At 38.8% G+C, this 15,725-nt stretch overlaps 1 protein-coding gene across 3 annotated transcripts in view; it reads left to right on the top strand.

Annotated features, from left to right (window-relative positions):
* The first annotated feature begins 251 nt into the window (after positions 1–251).
* Positions 252–15,725, top strand: part of LOC126321896 (dynein regulatory complex protein 8) — a 204,169-nt gene continuing 188,695 nt past the window's right edge. For 2 of the 3 annotated variants that reach the window (XM_049994239.1, XM_049994237.1), the window contains exon 1: positions 253–321. In XM_049994239.1, coding sequence (XP_049850196.1) covers positions 303–321 — 19 coding nt within the window. In that variant the 5' untranslated portion in view covers positions 253–302. Of the gene's footprint in view, positions 322–15,725 lie in introns of all 3 variants that reach the window. The other variant, XM_049994238.1, reaches the window with a different exon arrangement.

The following is a 15,725-nucleotide window of genomic DNA, read 5'->3' as shown; positions in this document are numbered from 1 at the left end:
CTCGTGCAAGGCCTGTGCAGCTAAGGCAGCAGTCGCCACTCTACTAAGATTTTCGGATAAATCATCTTGTCCTTCCTCTCCAAAATCTTTGCCAGTAATACTTGAATATCCACAGTCTCATACAAATCGAAATATAAATTATTCTTTCTTTTCTAGTTTCAATATCACGCGCACTTCGAGTTTATCGCTTGCTGACCAAAGATGCTGCTGTTGATATCGGCGCAACGCTGTGTTGCTGGGCAACAATTGTCTTTATTTTCTTGCCCTGTATTACAGTAGATGAGTAGAATATTATAAACGACATGGCAGCCGAAGAGCAAGGTATGCTTGAGAGTTCTATGTATTCCAACTTAATTTTTTTGCGAAATTGGGTAGAATAAACTATGTGCAGCATCTTAAATTATTTTGGTGTCTCACTTAACGATGTCTGACGTTAGGAAGTATTTGGTTGACCTATGTATCTCTTAAGCCCATACTGGTAACGTACAATATTTTAATTTCGTTTATGGAGTTGACACGTGTTTGGAAACGTTGTATACAGTATATTTGTATTAAACTTGAATTTTCAGACGATATAATGTTTTTTGCCACCAAGGTATTAAAAACCTATGGAAAACCAGTTTTGGTGCGATTTATTATCATATAATGGGGAAATGACACATAAGTAACTAAACATGCTCCCATAATTGTATTTTTCTACAGTTTTGACACGACTATTGACTGGATAGACATCTTATTTGCACTGTAAACAGATCGTGTGGAATGAAATTTAGAACTTATCAAGAGTGCTTTAGCGGCAGTGGATACTGTAGATGATAAAAGCATCACGTGGATATTGCCACTGTGTCCGGTCCTCTGCCGGTTTATTATATTTAATAAATCAGAAATAATCGTGTTTTGTGTAGCGAAAAATTCTCGTCAATACATAGGCTGCATGTTATGTGATGTCGAAAAAAATTGCGTGAAAAAAATTACAAAATTGTGAAACTAATGTTTTGTTTTGTATCTTGCAGTCAGTTTTAACAGCAAACCTTTAAACGGCAACGACGTGAATTTAGAGACTTCTTCCGACATTACCAATGAGGACCAGGATGGCAGGCATTTGAAATTATACTAATTATTTCGTTATACTGCTTATGAATGCACGGATTCACACGTTCAGCCAACTGATACTGTCCTGAGGCAAGAGATTTACTGTTACTACAAGGGTCCAGAAAGTTTCCATGCGCGTTGTAAGAAGGAACGTGAGAACGGAGTCAACGCCGAAGTGTTCTGTTAGGCTACTGTACGCATGACCTAGTGCCTTTATGCATGTTATAGGTGATTTTTTTTGCTTTTTTTATACGATGTAAAAATCAGTACTGTTAAATGTGTTACTTCAAACAGGCGGAATAGCTTGAAACGACTTGCAGTGATCGTGTTTTAACGTTGGCATTGTGGTGTGCGTTATATGATCATCGGTTTTGTACATTATTCTGAACAATCATACGATGAGCAGTACTTTAGCAAGAAACTGAAGCACATGAATGAACTTACTAGATATCGTTTATGCTGTTGACCAGTAGTGCGCGCGTCTTACCTCTGTTAATATAAACCGTAGCTTACCAGTCTCAAATAATGGGTTGGAAAGACCGTCATCGAGTTACCACTAGAATCGTGCAGCAATAGCAAATCACTAGCGTCAGGTAAGCGTTAGCAGGCAGAGGGTGTGAAATCTGTAAATTAATGATTAAGGAAACAGTTGCAGCCTATGGTGTTTTAAACGCCCTGCCATCCTGTTCTGATCGGTAAATGTCGGAGAAAGACTCTGAATTCGTGCTGTTGCTGTTTACAGGTTTTTCTCGTTAACTGACTGCGGGAAACAAAGCAAAATATAATTCGTAAAGGATTTTTATGTAAATGCTTTTTTTTAATTACAGCTACCAGCCACAAACTTTGTTAACTATTGTATTGTTTATTTAGCGACATGTTTCGAGGTAAACCTCATCGTCAGGCTAAATGGCATTACAAAAACAACTTTAAAATAGGCCATACTGATGTTACATAGTCTTTTCGTAAATGCTGGGGTCATCTTTTTTCTTCTGGCGTGACAGTCTCGTAGTGATGCACTGGAGTGCATCCATTTCCGTGCCTCTCCTGGTCACTGTTCACAAATTGACACTAACATAGCAGCTTCCAAGTCACTGCTATGTCCACTGCACTACAGAACGGTTTGTGATCGTGTTTCCAAGTTAGTGCTATGTTAGTCACAATTTGTGAACATTGACCAGGAAAGGCACGGAAATGAAGGCACCCCAGCGGATCACTGCGAGAGTGCCTCGCCAGAAGAAAAAAAGATGACCGCAGCATTTACGAAAAGACTGTAACATCAGCATGGCCTTATTTTTATATTATATTTAGCCTGAAGATGAGGTTTACCTCGAAACATGTCACTAAATAAATAAGTAATACAATAGTTAACAAAATTTGTGACTGGTAGCGGTATTTAAAAAAAAATAATAAAAACTTAACATATTTCTTGAGACAGTCATGGTCGAAAAATAGTCAAAATGGCTTCAATATATAATTTTGTTAATATTATTTTTGAAACGATTTTTTTTCAAAATCACCACGTCGTTTATAGCCCATGTAATATGGAATATTCCCGAATACACAAAACAGTCCAGTTTCTCCATAATTTTTTCTGAATTATTAAATGTAATGAACCCACCTCTATGGCAGACGACGCGCACTGAGTGGAAGTGTCTATGATGCTATCACCATTCGCTGTGCCGCAGTGAATTCCTTCTAATGATAAATAACCAGTTTTCCGTTTGAAAACTATCATTGAAAGCCTATTACATGAAAATAAGAGGATCGGTCTCATACTGACAATTAATTCTGCTTATTGAAATTTAAACTCGTGAAAAACAGTGCACATATTTTTTGTAGTATAATAATTATTAAGATTTCGACAGTATTGAAACACTTTATTCAGACAATAACATGACATGCCCACATTAGAGACCCTTACAAAGACACGTACTGTTTACATTGATGGAAGGCCGTAGACCAGAGATAAATGTGGGCCGATGGTACCTTATGTTCGGCCCCTGATTACATCCCTCACTTGTAATGAGTTGGCTGAAGTCATGAGACAGTGATATGCACATGTACAGATGGCGGTACTATCGCGTACACAAGGTATAAAAGGGCAATGCACTGGCGGAGCTGTCATTAGCACTCACATCAGGTGATTCACGTGGAAAGGTTTCCGATGTGATTACAGCCACACAACGGGAATTAACAGACTTTGAACACGGAATGGTTGTTGGAGATAGACACATGAGACATGAGACTGAGAATACCATAATTCAGGCTTTACCTTACACACTTGGTCAGATGAGTTTCGATTTCAGTTGGTAAGAGCTGATGGTGGGATTCCAGTGTGGCACATACCCTACAAAGCCATGGATCCCAGTTGTCAACAAGGCACTGTGCAAGCTAGTTGTGGCTGCATAATAGCGGGAGCTGCGTTTACATGGAATGGACTGGGTCCTGTGGTCCCACTGAACCAATCATTGAATGGAAATTATTATTTTTGGCTACTTGGAGGTCATTTACAACCATTCAACGATGGAATTTTTGTGGATGAAAGTGTGCTACACCACTGGGCCACAGTTGTTAGCAACTGGTTTCAAGAACATTCTGGGGAATTTGAGCAAATGATTTAATCATCCATATTGCCCAAGATGAATCAATTGAAACATTTTTGGGATATAATTGAGGGGCCAGTTCATGCACCAAATCTTGCACCAGAAACACCTTTTGCAATTATGGATGGCTGTAGAGGCAGCAAAGCTCAGTGTTTCTACAGGGGACTTCCAACGACTTGTCGAGTACATGATAGGTCGCGTTATCGCACTACTCTGGGCAAAAGAGGTCTGACATGATATTGGGGTGGTATCTCATGACTTTTGTCATCTCAGTGTAAAACGGTAACAATACTGTATTAGTTTGTAGTAGCTAACAGTGGCTAGCAAATGTCACATGATGCTTTTGAATTTGTTTGTTTCGTAAATGTGCAACAAATAAATTCCCGACCAAGTGAGAATGCTATCTTCAACTCCTGGAAGAAGGTTTATTACAAAACTGAATGATGCTAGGCAGATAATTAATGGTGTCACCGAATGGTGCCTTTAAGAACTGATATGAAATCTGTACTGCCATTCTTACACTTACTGATAGCGAACAGTCAAGAATCATTCCTTCCCTGTGTCACTCATTAACAGAAATGTGTAGCTTCAGCTACCAACTCTGTGTACGATAGGTGGGAAGAGTGTTGTAGCATCTTTACTACTCCCTACCACAGAATAAACAACATTTTGTTTCAGTGCTGGTATCCACCAACACCGAATGTAAGCGATCGTGAATAGTTGGCAAACAGAACTTTAGACATCAGTTACCAAGCTCTGGTCCAATTTCAGAGCCTTCACTGAACATCATTTTCTTCTTCTTATTTTTCCTGCCTTATCCCGTTATCTCCATAGGGTTGGTATGTTGATCTGAATTTCACAAGATTATTATTGTGCAAATTGTCAATGGAACATGAAAATAACTAACTAACTAATGAGAGATGGTAGCCAGATGCCCTTTCTGTTCCCATCTTTACTGAACATAAAATAAAGAAACTACCTTCCGCTTTTTAGAACTGCAATATTGCATGCAACAGTAAAAGTTTTTGGTCAGATATCTGTCTTAAAAGATATTTTGAGAATATGTGAGGACAATCTTAAATTATATCACTGTATATTGTAGAGAAATGTAAATGAATTGAATTCTTAAACAAGTATAATTAATGTCTTATAAATGATGATGTAAATAAAATAGAAAGAAACTTCCACATGGGAAAAATATATTAAAAACAAAGATTCCAAGACTTACCAAGCGGGAAAGCGCCGGCAGACAGGCACATGAACAAAACACACAAACACACACACAGAATTGCGAGCTTTCGCAACTGGCAGTTGCTTCGTCAGGAAAGAGGGAAGGAGAGGGAAAAATGAAAGGATGTGGGTTTTAAGGGAGAGGGTAAGGAGTCATTCCAATCCCGGGAGCGGAAAGACTTCCCTTAGGGGAAAAAAAGGACAGGTGTACACACACACACACACACACACACACACACACACACACACACACACACACACATATCCATCCGCACATACACAGACACAAGCAGACATATTTAAAGGCAAAGAGTGACTCTTTGCCTTTAAATATGTCTGCTTGTGTCTGTGTATGTGCGGATGGATATGTGTGTGTGTGTGTCTGCGCGAGTGTACACCTGTCCTTTCTTTCCCCTAAGGGAAGTCTTTCCGCTCCCGGGATTGGAATGACTCCTTACCCTCTCCCTTAAAACCCACATCCTTTCATTTTTCCCTCTCCTTCCCTCTTTCCTGACGAAGCAACTGCCAGTTGCGAAAGCTCATAATTCTGTGTGTGTGTTTGTGTGTTTTGTTCATGTGCCTGTCTGCCGGCGCTTTCCCGCTTGGTAAGTCTTGGAATCTTTGTTTTTAATATAATGTCTTATAAAATTATATGAAACCAAATAATTACTGATGAGGTCTAATATGTTTGGATTCATACATATATTTGGGATACTGTTTTAGTTTCATGGCTAGTTTTGTCCCTGATTGTTGTGTGTCACAAAAATAACAACTTTCATGGTTGTCTTTCACAAGATAAAAGATAATAAAATATTTTACAAGAACAAGTCACACAACACTTACACTTGACTTGGAAAATATCCCAGTTTCGAGTCTTGGTGGTGTAAACAGTTTTAATCCACCAGGAAGTTTCAAATCAACTCATACTTTGCTGCAGAGTGATAATTTATTATATTAAATATTGCTATTTTGCTGTTGCTCAAATTCCTCAGTGGAGTTTTGAATAAAGACTAAGTTTTATCATAAATAAGAGTATTTGTTTCCATATTGATTAACTAGTGCTAAAACCCTTGTGCTTACATTTAGTAAGAGAGAGAAGGAGAGACAGCAGAAACTATGGAGGGTAAGTGGTAAACAGGCCCGGCTTGAGGCCCAACAGTGCTTGGGGCACCAAGCTGAGAGGGATGCCAGAGGTGCCACAATTGTAAGATTTCTGTAGAATGTATCACCCTTACCAGAGGCCTCTTGGGTCACCTAAGTGCAAGATCTTTAAGATCTTTTATAGTGTGTATCGCAGCTGTGAAAAGTGACACATGTGAAACTGGATGAGGTAGAGGCATCAAATGATAATTCATTTGCGTGAGAAAGTAATAACCCTTTTATCAGCCACAGGTGTTTTGAAACACAGTGATGATAGTGAAGATGTTGAAGGTAACACTGAACTGAGTAGGAGACATCTTCACTATGAAGGAATAAGATAAGGCAGGGAAATGTTGATTTTATGGAGTCTTGGATCCACCAATGGGTTGTGGTAATAGGGACAAATGTAATATGTGAAAAGCTTGGTGGTAGCGAAATATTCGATGGATTGACTAGGACTGAGGAAGCGCCGTGTTGATGTAGAGCAAAGAAAAGGGAACTGTGAGAAATAGGGGAAGCTTAGATCTGCGGAGGGATGGTGATACAGTGTGAATCCACTATTCACTTCATAGGAAGTTCACAGTTTGTTAGTATTTTTGGATGATTTTCAATATATGTTTCATCGTTGGTGTGTTTGTTTGAGGAAAGTAGGATCAGACTAAAATACAACTTTCCATTATCTCCAGTTTTAATGTGCCACATATGCTAAGATTTTGATAATAATGGTAATATATAATTATAATATAATAATAATAGCAACAATTTGTATAAATCACTGCTTAATACATCAGTACAGCCTTGTACAGAACTGAAATGTGCACAATAACAATTTAGACAAGAAGAGAGTAAAATCTTTTGGATAGTGGTACTACAGAAGAATACGGAAGATTTGTAGGTAGATCAAATAACTATTGAGGAGGTATTAAATCAAATTGGAATGGAAATTACACTGACTGAAAGAACGGATTCGTTTATAGAACATATTGTGAGACATCAAGGAACTGTCCATTTGGTAATGGAGAAAAGTGTGTGTGTGTGTGTGTGTGTGTGTGTGTGTGTGTGTGTGTGAGGTGAGGGAGGGGTTAAGAATTGTAGAGGGATACCAGTAAGAAGGTTCATATGGATGAAGATTGCAGTAGTTTACAGAGACAGAGATGAAGAGGCTTGCACAGGTTGGACTAGCATCGAGAGCTGTATCAAACCTGTCTTCAAACGCAAGGTGACCACACTGATAACAGCATAATGGCAAAGACATGGCAGTTTAGAGAAATAACACCACTTGAAAAATACATTCGTGGAGGTATGTGCCGTCTATGCAACTATGCATAGACGGCACATACCTCCACGAATTTAAAGCAACTAAAGGATAAGACGGAAAACAGTAAAAATGAAAAATACATGTTGCAAAATATGGGAAACGTGGCATGCAATTGATATAGGAACTATAAAAGCAACAGACTTTCACAGCTTTGATGACTTCATAATTTACACAACATAAAGTCCAACTGTGCACTCACTGTTGTTAGAACTTCCCTTAGCACTGTGAATATTACACATCGTAGGCTAAGGCCATGCACATGTGTATATGGGGGAAAATGGGTTCATTCAGTCATTTCCACCTACTTTCAGGAAAGCTCAAATGTTCAGTTATGTTTTTCCCAGTGGAATGTCTTTCCTTTTCTTACTTTGCTCAATTTCCTTTTTCTCATTAATATAGCAAGTGTGTTATAGGCATCACACATGTTCAGCTTGTGAATAGGCACCTTTAATTGACTGAAATGGTTTCTACAGCTGGTCAGTCCACCAGTCTGTCTTCAAACAAGCAACAGAAAAATAGAAGATGTTGCCATTTTTGAGAGCCTCTTTGTCATTCTTCATCATTATCTGGCTAAAAAGGTCAGAAATTGATATGCGTGAAAATATAAAGACTTTTAGCAAATTGTTTTTTAAGGTGGTCATGATCCTCCACTACTCTCCCTTCGATCCACACGTGAGGGTGATGGATATTTCATATTAAATGAGAGGGATTAATGTCAGACCAGTTTTCATTGTCTTGGAGTGGGTATCAGTTGAACTTGTGCTGGAAGAGGAGATGGAGAGAGTGTATATGCATGATCGGTGAAATATGTTGGTATAGTCATGACAGCATCTTAGTACTGGAAATTAAAGAGGAAATTATTAGGTTTTCGAAGTTGAGCATATGGCATGTGTAGCATACAGGAAAGTGTTCACTGTTGATAGTGGAGACGAATTTGATCAACTGGCACAGGATATTAATAGATGAGGTGAAACATTCAGAAAGCTAGGCACAGTTCATGTTATTCAAGAATTTGGAGGGTGTGATAGAACTTTGGAGGAACAGATCCCCAAGCGACATTGACATTCCCAAGGATATGTTGCATCAGTGCGTTGAGGGTGTTAAGAGATACTATCATCATGTTTTGCAAGTTAGTAGTTGTAGTTTATTATGGGCTTTCTGGGTGACTGGAGTTCAGTAGCAGGAAAAGGAAGGGAAGGAAAAATATTAGTACAACATGGACTGGGAGAAAGGAATGACAGAGGAAGCCAACCAGTAGAATGTTGTTCAGTGCATAATTTAATCATCACTAACACTTTATGTTACTAGTAGAAGCTGCTTTTTAACTCTCTATCTCATTTTCAGTTTTAAATTGTATATAGTTAAAGTATAGTGTCTAATGTCAATTTCCTCATGCGTAATATCCATATGCTTGATGTTGTACTGACTACCATCATTCTGAAGTAACACACTCCACATAGTTTTTGAGATCAGGATTCATTTTGTATTTTCATATGAATGGAAGAGGAAAGTTTTTGAAGCTGTTCACCATCATTGAAAAATATATTTTCCAGCAAGATGAAACATGCATACAAGTAGTCCATAAAACCATGAGATAGGTATATACACTGATCAGCCAGAGCTTTATGACCACCTGCCTGATAGCCAGTATGTCCATCTTTGGGATGGTTAACAGAAGCGACATGTTGTGGCATGGAATCAGTAAGGCATTGGCGGGTCACCAATTTCTGAGAATTCCAGGGAGAGGGGCAATGAGCTCTGATGCCACCTTCTATCCAGCTCAGATCTGGCAGGTTGGGGGACCTGCACATCAGTTGGGACTTGCCACTGTATTCCTTGAACCACTCCATCTCACTCCTGGCCTTGTAATATGGCACATTATCTTGTCGAAAAATGCCACTGCTGTCAGGAAACATGATCGTCTTGAACGGGTGTATGTGGTCTGAAATCAGTGTACAATACTCCTTGGCCATCATGGTGCCCTGCATGAGCTCCACTGGATGTCCGTGTGAATGTTACAGAGCATAGCGGAGCCACTGCTAGCTTGTCTCCAGCCCACAGTACAGGTACCAAGGAGCTGTCCCTCTGGAAGACAGCGGATTCGTGCCCTCCAATTAGCATGATAAGGAAGGTATCAGGATTCATCAGACTATGCAACACATTGGCAATGTGCTAACGTCCAGAGCCAATGGTCATGTGCCCATTTCAGTCATAGTTGCTGATATTGTGGTATTAACACTGACACATGGGTCATCAGCTGCAAAGGCCCATCGTTAGGAACATTAGGAACATTAGAGACACACGTGTACTCTGCCCATATTTGAAGTATGATGTTAGTTCCACCACAGTTTGCCACCTGGCCTGTTTTATACCAATCTGCCCTGCCTTTTGATGTCAAACATCTGCAATGAGGGGTGGCTGCCTAATCTCAAGACCTCTGGACTTAGTTTCACCTTCGTTTCGCCCCATGTTGAAGACACTCACATCAGCATTCTTCAAACACCTTCACAATCTGTCTGCAGGCAAACTCATATAGATTTGGTGCCTTCCCCGTTCAACACACAGACAGCACTCTCTTTGATACATCCTGTGCGAGAATGGCTTAAAAGTCAGGCTAGGTCAGCAGGAGCTTCACTAGGGACTGAGCTGTTGTTCTGTGCCAGTAGGCAGCGACCATAGAATGCGGGTATCTGGTCACACAACAGGTTTGACAGCTTGGGACAGGAGTAAACACACGAGGGAAGACACTCGTTGCCTTAGCAAATGACTTTAGTGATAAGGGATGTACAGAATTGCTAAGACAGCTGTGTGGTGCGAGGCTGCCACAGAGTCAAAGGGCATGAAATGGAAGCCATAATTGAGCTGTATTTGAGCAGCAAAATAATTGATGATGACACAAGTAGAGAGGATATAAAGTGCATAGTGGAAGTAACTAGAAAAGAATTTCTGAAAGAGAGAAATTTGTTAATATTGAACATAAATTTAAGAGTTAGGAATTCTTTTCTGAAGGTATTTGTATGGAGTGTAGCCTTATACAGAAGTGAAATTTGGACAATAATCAGTTCAGGCAAGAAGAGAGTAGAAGCTTTTGAAGTATTGTACTATAAAAGAATGCTGAAGGTTATATGGGTAGATCAGACAACAGACTAAGAGGTACTGAATTGAATCGGGGGGGGGGGAAAAAAAAAAAAAAAAAAAAAAAAAAAAAAAAAAAAAAAAATTATGGCACAGCTTGACTAAAAAAAGGGATAAGTTGATAGGAAATATCTTGAGTATCAAGGAATTGTCAGTTCCGTAACAGAAGCTGCATCAAACCAGACTTTGGACATAAGACCACAAAAGCAACAACAACATTCTGTTGGATAGTTAGTACTGCATATCTCCAAATGCAAGATGACTGCGAATAAAATATGACCTCCCATTGTTCGACAAGTAATTGCAGAATGTATACATATACGTGGTTTATTTTGAAAACTTACAAATGGTTACCTTATTACAAGTAACTTAAGGAGACAATAAAAGTACTAGTACACAGAAAATGAAATCAGATAAACACCTCTCTCCGTGAGCTACAGATGCCTTTTAGTCCTCCTCACTGTAATGGTCCATTGTCTGGTTATCTTGCATATCCCCTCATAGTAGATCACCTTCAGTCCCATCTAATGCACTTGGTACATAGGATTTATTCAAGCCATTCACAACTGATGCCATTGATCTGCTTGTTCAAGTAGTCTGGATTCTTCGGAATTAAAGATAAGGCTACATCAGCTTTCTGGAAGGAGTCAGGGCATGAAGTAACAAATTGCTGTACACCTGTTTCAGATGGCCTTTGAATGGCTTATTTGCCACCTCACCTAACACTTGCAGTTGAGAAGTCATGCATCCTGGAATGATGTGTGTTTAATTTCAGGATTGCTTCTTTCACTGCTACTGTCAGACGCCAGCATCAAGGATCAACATCCCATCATTTTTTAGAAGAGCATCTGGCCTCTTACTCCAGACTGTATGGAAATAATCTATAACCAACTCATTGGTCATCCATCCTTTTCCATCCAAAGAAATGTGTTACCAGCTATGGTATACATTTATGACTGAGGATGACATAGGGTCACATCTTCGTTCCATTGGCAAGCGCATGCAACATTACAATGATTCACAGTTTCTCATTGCCCACAGTGCAAACCAATACACTTATGGCACCATTTGTTTCAAGTGTTGTACTGGATCACATGTTGAAGTAAACAGGTGTCTTGTCATCATTTCTGATTGGCCCTAAGAGTAAGCATGTTCCTTTCTCAATCTTACAACATGTCACTGATACTCGACCAATTTCTCCACATACAATGCTGAGCAAGGGATGTTCAACATCACCACACAAGCCCATTGCATCACATCATCCTTGTACACCACCCAGAGCTGGCTTTAAATTGAACACTATGTTCTTGTGCCAATTCATGTGCTTTATTTTGCAAGACATAATGGTAAACTGCTGTTTCATCTTTACATTTCTCATACAGAAATGCCACTATTTCCATTTCAATATTTTTGTAACTCTCACTCTGTGGGCCACAGAAAGCTTTTCCCATCAATTTTGAATTTTTCAGACGTCCTTTTTCCTCTCGCCACCTTCAAACATTTGCTTCTGTGGCTCCATACTTTCTTGATGCCACACAATTGTTTGTTGCTTCTGCTTGCTGAATAACCATGATTTTGAAATTTGCATCATATTAATGTCTGAATACTGTTGAAAAATTCAATGTTGAACCACATGGCTGCACAGCAAGATCCATTACGTACTTCACTATGCAGTGTAGAAGTGGGATATTCAAAGTCAAACAACTGATAAAAAATTTGTTTCAACAAACTCTTCCTGCTATAAGACAACAACGCTCAAAGTGCATGCTTATGTTCAAGGTTAAAGGCTTATGTGTGGCAGAGAGTGAAGTTGTAGCTTAATGGAAGCTCAACGCTTTGTTCAGTAAAGAAAAGAAAAATTCCACATCATATGGAGTGAATGTAAGACAACCCCCTGCTTCTGGGGACGAAATTTTGTAGAAAAACATCATGGATTCGGAGGCATGTAGTAGCTGGGGTTTCTATGTTAGTTAACTATAAAAGAGTAGTCTAAGATATTTTTGTGTATTGGTTCTTTGCATAGGGTAATCATAAATGTTTGATTGGAGGTTGAGGTGAAATCAGCAGGTGGTTCATCATATAACTGTTACCTGAGTTTCAGAAGGATTTCAATTGAGGAGCTATTGCTTATATTAGGGGGTGAACTGGAGTTGGAGGGATTGATGGAATTTGTGGAGGATAGGCCTGAGGGATAGTGTAAAGAAGAATATGAATGCTAGTAGACACTATAGAGATATAAAACGTAGTATAAAGGAAGGGCATGAGTGGGTATGGGACAGCATTTGGTCACACGTGTCATGTATCAGAAATGTAAAAATGAGCGTATGACATCAGTGGCTGGGAGTTCCCAGACGGAAAGTTCGACCGCCAATTGCAAATCTTATTGAGTGCGACACTTCATAGGGCAACTTGTGAATTAACAGTGGGGATGAGGTAATGATGAGGAGAGCACAACACCCAGTCAGCAATCGAACCCGGGCCCCCATGCGTGGCAATCCAACACACTGACTGTATGTATCAGAGACATGAGTATTAGCATTGTAAATAGTCACAAAGGGTAAATTATTAGATTGAAAGAAGCCAATAATGTGTACATAGCTAACTGTTAGTGCTTAGGACTGAAGTCTGCACAGGACATCAGGATTCTATATGCACTCATAGAAGTCAGAGGACACAAATATGGTGGATTTTCAGCTATTAAACAGTTTGGATAAGAGATGGTTGAGGCACAGGTCAGTTGGTCATCAGAAGAGAGGCTGGAATGGAAACCAGACTCATTGACAGGAGTAATAAGTGCTTTTCTAAGTGATCTAGATGTTTGTGGATCCAAAGACCTTCCTAAATGCCAAGGTGACAATGTGTTGGTAGTAGTAGTAGTTTATTCATACAGCAACAACATACATTGTATGGATTTTGTCAAAGAACATAGTATAACAAAATAAGATATGGGTGTACAGTTTCCTACATAATACAATAGTTCATTGTACCCATCACAATATTTCTGGGCAATACAACTTTGATTGCTGTAATAATATAAAAGTATGAGAAGGAACTTTTACATGAAATACATTACAAGTAAATAATTGATTTAACACTTTTGTTCAGGGCCTTTTACATGAAATACATCTCAAGTAAATAATTGATTTAACACTTTTGTTCTGAAAAATTAACATTGAGGCTGTGGCAAGCATTTGATTTATGGGACTATTAACATATAGTAAATTATTGTAGTTACTTGCTACAAGGTTACTGCAGATATTCATTTATACTGTAATAACAGTTGGTCATTAAGAATTTAAATATTGCTTCCTTGAATGTAGAAAATGTAGGTTTTCTGAGTGTAAGAAAGAATAAGTTATGGGAAGTTTTCCATGGCTCAGTATTGTACCTTGTGAGAAAGTCACATAATAGGAGGTTATAGGCATTTTTAAAAAGAACTGAGAACATTCTGTCAGCCAAACAATATTTAATATACCCAAGACTTAAAGCAACGTTACAATTTTTTGTGAAGTGCCTCTTTTAATATTGTGTGCTGAAACTGATGTGTTAAGTTTCATTTGTGATATGTTGTCTAGGTAGGCCTACTGGAAACTAAGATGATAAATGGGCTAGAGATGCTGTGTTTGTGCAGTATGAGGAATAAGGAGTAACTGAAATGTGGGTCATCGGGAGTGTCAGGCAGGAGTGAGAATGTTTAGATTTGTTTGGGTTTAAGTGTGAGCTGCTTATTGTGCAGGCTTGGATTTTAGTAAATAGGATTGTTGGCACTGAGATGATAATACACTTTCCAGTAATTACAGCCTGGATTTATGAGTAGCACAGTATTAAGATTTCTGCATGATTACCACCAATCTCAATGTTCCAATACATTTAGTAGGTTTATTATGTGTATCTGGATTTTCTGGCTGATATTTGTGTCTTGGTTGTAAGTCTGCTGCAAGTAGTGGTATAATCAATGTGATTGGTGAGGGAGGAGGAGAGTTCAAGGTGGGAGAGTTAGGTGATAAAGACAGATGGTTTGATTGAGATATGCCAGATGGAAAGTTCTTTTGCAGGAGGAAGCAGCATGAGGAATATTCTCAAGATTTTTAAGTGTTAAGGGGCTGATTGGTGTGTAGGTATCCTTGGATTTCTGGTTGCTATTCCAGTTGGTACAAGACTGATCTTGGATGAGTTTTGTATTTGCACTCGGGTGATGTACAGGTGGAAGTTGTGTAGGGTATGATGAGCAGAGCTGGTAACTGGTCATTTCCAGTGGGATTAAGGACTTTTGTTGTAATGTGACAAAGTAGATAGACAGTGTCTGCTGCAGAAGTCACTAGTATCACTTTATTTACTTTGTTCCATGACTGTTGCAAACAGTAATTATCCAGTCGGGCTCCAGCCTCCTAACAGAGTGGAGTCAACAGCAGCAGCAAAAGCTTATGATTTGTACACATACTGTATACATCATTTAATTTAGTGGTGTTCTATCTTTTGACTGAAAGTGAACAATAGCCAGGGTGAGGGATCAGTCACCCTTTCACCTTTAGCCACCTCTTTTTTTTTAACTGCTGTCACCATTTTAAATATCTAGCCTCTTTTTCTATCTTTTTTGCACTTTTAGGAAGAAAATAACATACTTTCATTTCCTAGTTTCTGCATTTGTATTCATTCATTTTAGTTTTGGGAATGCTCCAATGATAAAAGTAGGTAAAACCTACATTGAGGAACTTCTGAAATTTGAGGGAATTTGTTCCTTTTTGATTTTTTGAGTGTGTGTCTATATTTTGTGCAACTGCTATTTGTGTCAAATAGTCCTCTATTACAACTGCTTCAATTTTTGTTCCTGATTTTAATCTTGTTGTAGTAACAAACTGCTACAGTGATATACTCCATTAAATTTTGGAAATAAACTTTTCGTATGGGAAAATGCAATTTCATAGTGACTGGCTTGAAAAGGCAGTTCAAAGTAAAGTCTATGCATTGGGGGCGGGAGGTTAGTGAAACTGTACTATTCTGCAGTGCGTTCTTGTCCTGTTAATTTTCAGACAAAATATTTTCAGGCAATTTTTAATGACTCACTTCCAACAAAATGTTAGTGTAACTTTGAGACTAAATGTGGATCACGTCAATTGTATTTAGGACTTTCTGGTCAGACACAACCTTCAAGTTCAGTACTTCTACCAACAATACGGTTGTTACATACCAAGGATAGTTCCACCATC

This window comes from Schistocerca gregaria, chromosome 2 (assembly GCF_023897955.1).
Source record: "Schistocerca gregaria isolate iqSchGreg1 chromosome 2, iqSchGreg1.2, whole genome shotgun sequence".
NCBI classification, from domain to species: domain Eukaryota; kingdom Metazoa; phylum Arthropoda; class Insecta; order Orthoptera; family Acrididae; genus Schistocerca; species Schistocerca gregaria.
This window is presented reverse-complemented; position numbering and strand designations above follow the sequence as displayed.